Source organism: Pseudoliparis swirei, unplaced genomic scaffold, assembly GCF_029220125.1.
Source record: "Pseudoliparis swirei isolate HS2019 ecotype Mariana Trench unplaced genomic scaffold, NWPU_hadal_v1 hadal_26, whole genome shotgun sequence".
NCBI classification, from domain to species: domain Eukaryota; kingdom Metazoa; phylum Chordata; class Actinopteri; order Perciformes; family Liparidae; genus Pseudoliparis; species Pseudoliparis swirei.
The window spans coordinates 241,461-245,535 of NW_026613262.1; the positions used below are offsets into that span (position 1 = coordinate 241,461).

General features: G+C 48.1%; 1 protein-coding gene and 1 pseudogene across 1 annotated transcript in view; both read left to right on the top strand.

The window, feature by feature from the left end:
* On the top strand, nucleotides 1–2,935 carry LOC130190994 (RNA-binding protein 34-like; annotated as a pseudogene).
* Nucleotides 2,936–3,299: 364 nt separating this feature from the next.
* The window catches only part of ero1b (endoplasmic reticulum oxidoreductase 1 beta), a 14,613-nt gene continuing 13,837 nt past the window's right edge, over nucleotides 3,300–4,075 (top strand). Inside the window, exon 1 of the mRNA XM_056410669.1 lies at nucleotides 3,300–3,347. Within this exon, the coding sequence (XP_056266644.1) occupies nucleotides 3,300–3,347 (48 nt within the window). The remainder of the gene's footprint in view (nucleotides 3,348–4,075) is intronic.

Sequence of the window (4,075 nt, forward strand, 5' to 3'; positions counted from 1 at the left end):
ATGAATCGACATCTGGTGCTGTCGTGTGTTTGTGGCAGCAGGGACGGAGAATTGAGTCTGAACCTGACGTTTAACGACAGTGAGAACAAGAAGGAGAACTCTCGGCGCGCTCGTCCTTCACGTGGTTTTGTGTTTTCGTGGCAGCCCGTCGTGAAGAGCACAGAAGCAAAGGAGCCACAGGAGGAAGCTGCAGAGGTCAAAGGTCAGAAGAAGAAGACGAAGAATCAAAAGCCGCTTCCGGAGAAATCGGAAGCCGACCAGAAGCTGGAGACCAGGTGAGGCGTTCAGGGACATCTTTCCATCTGTTAATCCACGGAGCCGCCGTCTCTCCTGGTTCCTCCTGGTCTTTTTTTTGCATTTGTACATAACGTTGTTGTTATTTATATATTTTTCTTACCTAACAAGTCTTTTTCCTGAAAAATAAATCCTCATTCCTTCTTTTCCTCTTTGATCCCGTAACATCCGCCCCTCTCACTTCTTCAATGTATCGTCCTCTCTCTCTCTCTTCTTAGGGAGATCAGTTTACAGAACGCGGACGAGGACGAGCGAGGGAAGACGAGGCCCGCTCAGAAGAAGAAGAGGAAGGCGCCGGACGCGGAGACCAGTGCGGAGCACTGGGTGATGAAGAGGCACAAGCTGAAGGCCAGCAAAGAGGAGGAGGTGGTGAAGGAGAAGAGGACGGTGTTCGTCGGCAACCTGCCCATCAGCTGCAGCAAGAAGGTCCGCAGAGAGAGAGATGGTGTTAGAATATGTGAACGAGTCGTTTACTGTTAGGCCCCGCCTCCTCATCCCACAGGAAAGAATCACAGTTTATAACCAACTACATTTGAACAGCATTTAATTTGAAGTCTTTATGAACTTATATTTAGTTTGGACTAACAAGCAGACCTCAGATCAGATCCGAGACCATTGGTGTTTGCCTTTAAAAAAAAAAAAGCTTTATTCCTGGCTTGTTGGATGATACGTAGCAGAGAGGAAGAACCTGACCCCCCCCCCCTTGTGTTTCAGACCCTGACGGCCCTCTTCAGAGACGACGGATCCATCGAGTCCATCCGCTTTCGCTCTGTGGTAAATAATCCCACAACGCGCTGATGGAGCCGGAGCCGTCTGGCCTCGCGTCGCTCAGACACTCACAGCTCACATGTTCAGAGCTCAAGGCGCCGTCGGCCGTCGCGGCTCAGCGGCAGCTCCACCCGAGTCCACCGGGGGAACTGGGGCTCGTCATCAGCTCCTGATGCTCTGCTTTGTTTCTGCAGGTCCGAGAGGACCCTGATGTCCCGTAAAGTGGCCGCTATTCAGTACGTTTCTGTCCCGGTCGGCTCGGTAGAAATGAGACTTGATTAACTCCTCAAATGTTCAACTCTGTTTTTCTTATTTCAATACTTCCCAGGCGCAGAATTCACCCCAAAACTCAAAGCTTGAACGCCTACGTGGTGTTCCACGACGAGGCCACGGTGGCCAAAGCGCTCGAGAGGTCCGTGACTCGGAACCTGAATGAAATCGACGGACGCGGGAGTCGCCGCCTCGCGGCTAACGGCCGACGGCTAACTTTTTAATCTGCTCTGTCCTCGGCGTGCCGACAGGAACGGCATGGAGATCGAGAAGGACTTCCACATCCGGGTGGACAGAGTGACGGAGGGGCCCTCGGGGGCCTCGGTGAGTCGCCCGCAAAATCTGTCGAAAGTAATTGTTTTAAAATCAAATCTGTCAAACTATTTGCTGACGCTGTCCGTGTCCTGCAGCACGATCACAAGCGCTCGATCCGGCCTTCGTGGGGAACCTTCGTTCGGTGAGTCTCTCTTGCTTCTGCTCTTCTTAACGCTGACGTTTGGCGTATTGCATCAGTTGACCGTGTGTGTGTGTGTGTGTGTGTGTGTGTGTGTGTGTGTGTGTGTGTGTGTGTGTGTGTGGTTTAGAGATTAAGGAGCTGGCTTTTCGGCGGCACTTTGAGGAGTGTGGCCCGGTGGACGCGGGAAGATTGGTGAGGACCAGAACTCTGGGCTGGGGAAAGTTAAGATCTGTTACATCCTATTTGAGTCACAGCCAGGCGGCATGCACTTTACATTTCATATTTTTTTTTAAGTTTGTGTCGTCTTTGTTCAGGGTTCGTACACGGTCATGCAAGAAAACCTGGAAAACTCATGGAATTTTAAAATGGTCATTCAAGCTGAAAAATCAATGGAAAAAACTTAACATAAAAAAATTTTGGAAAATTTTTTTGGAAATTTGGGGGTTTAAAACCCCCGGTTTAAAATTTAAGCCCTGTTTGTTTAAGGGGTTTTTAAAAAAGGGAGCTTTTTTTGCCGCAGACGCAATCTGCAACTTTTAATAGCAGATACCGGAGACCCCTTTGGGTTGGGAAAGGGAAAAGTCCTGAAAACCCCGGCAAAGGGAAAACCCGGCCAAAAGCCCGGTTTTGGAAAAGGGGGCAAGCCCCGGTTTTCTTCCGCCGCAAAAGCCGAAATCCTTCAAAGGGGTGGTGGACCAAAAAAAAAGAGTCCGGGAAGAGGCAGAGGCAGAAGAAAAAGAAACCCAGAAAAAGGGCCCACGAAGGGCCCGGGGGGGCCCCGGAGAGGAGGGGGGAAAGGTTTTTTTAAAATTAAAAGAATTCTCTAAACCCGAGCGCGACCAAAAGAGTTTACTTTTTAAGGGAGTGGTTGGTTTTTTCCCCAAAAGAATTTTAAAAAAGGGAAAAAAGAAAACCGAAACCGACCGTTCACCCTCTTATGTTTAGGGTTTTTTTTTGGGGGTTCTCCGTTGGAAAGGAAAGTTTTTTTGGGTACAAAGTTAAATTTAAACATTGGCCCAAAGGAAAGGTTTATTTTTAAAAATTTTTATTTCCAAACGTGTGTTTTCTTTTTTCCCAAAACCATAAAAACAAACACCAAACCCAAAAAAGCACGCAAAGCTTTCATTTTTCACCCCCAGGGCCTAAGGGTTTGATTAAGGAAGGAAAAATTGAGGGTTAAAGTGGACAATTTAATTTTTTGCAAATGTTAAATTTTCAACCCTGTTTTCCAAAGGAAAAGGGAAAATAAATATTATATTATAATACCAAAAACAAGGGGTGGTTTCTCCCCTTTTCCCAAAAATTCCTGCCCCCCCAGACCAAAAATCAGGCCCAAACTTAAAGGGTTTTATTAAAACCCCAAAGGGGGCCCGAAAGCAACAACCCCTTAGGGGAAACCCCCAAAAACTTTATGCCAAATCCGAAGCCTTGAAATTTTTCCCGGGAAAAAGGGGCCCGAAAAAAGGGGGGGGGTTTTTCCGGGGGGGGTTTTTTTGGCCCCGGCTAAAAAATGGCCCCAAAAAACCCGGGGCCCGGATCCGGAACAGATGCGCGCTGCGTAATGTTGGCGGATACGGGGCGGATCCGCCCCGTATCCGCCAATATTCATAAAATATTGACCCTTCCATAAAGCGGCTCATTTGGCCCAGATCAAGCTAACAAATATGCATCAATGCAACAACAACAAAATGAAAACGTAAATAATGTCACAGTTTTTTATTTGAAAGGACAAATTTATATACACACACATTTAAAAAAGATATATTTTAAGTCTGTTCAGTGGGGGACGTCTACAGTAGCACGCCTCCTGGCGCTACCCCCGGCTGCTGCCCGTGTGCACCACCGCATGGCGTGCTTAAGAACCTGGTCGTGAGTGGACGATGTGTTGAGTGATTCTTTCTGACAGCATCTGTAATCACACAAGCAGATACAAAATCACATGAATACTCAGTGCAACATAAATCAGACATGCAGTCTAAAATCTAGTGGCTGTCTGGCACTTAAAGTGTGCTATGCTAAATATAGTCAAGTCAAGTCAAGTCTTTTATTGTCAGATACACAGAAGAAACTGTTCTCCAGTCTCTGTGTGCGAGACCGGATGATACGGTACCGCCTTCCAGAAGGCAGCGGGTGAACAGGCTGAAGGCTGGATGATGGCAGTCCTTAGGATCCTGCCAGTCTTCCTGAGGCATCGTGGTATGGCCTGCAGGGCTGGGAGCTCCCTACCGATGATGAACTCCCCAGTCCTGACCACACTGCGAGGGCCTTGCGGTCCTTGGCTGTGCA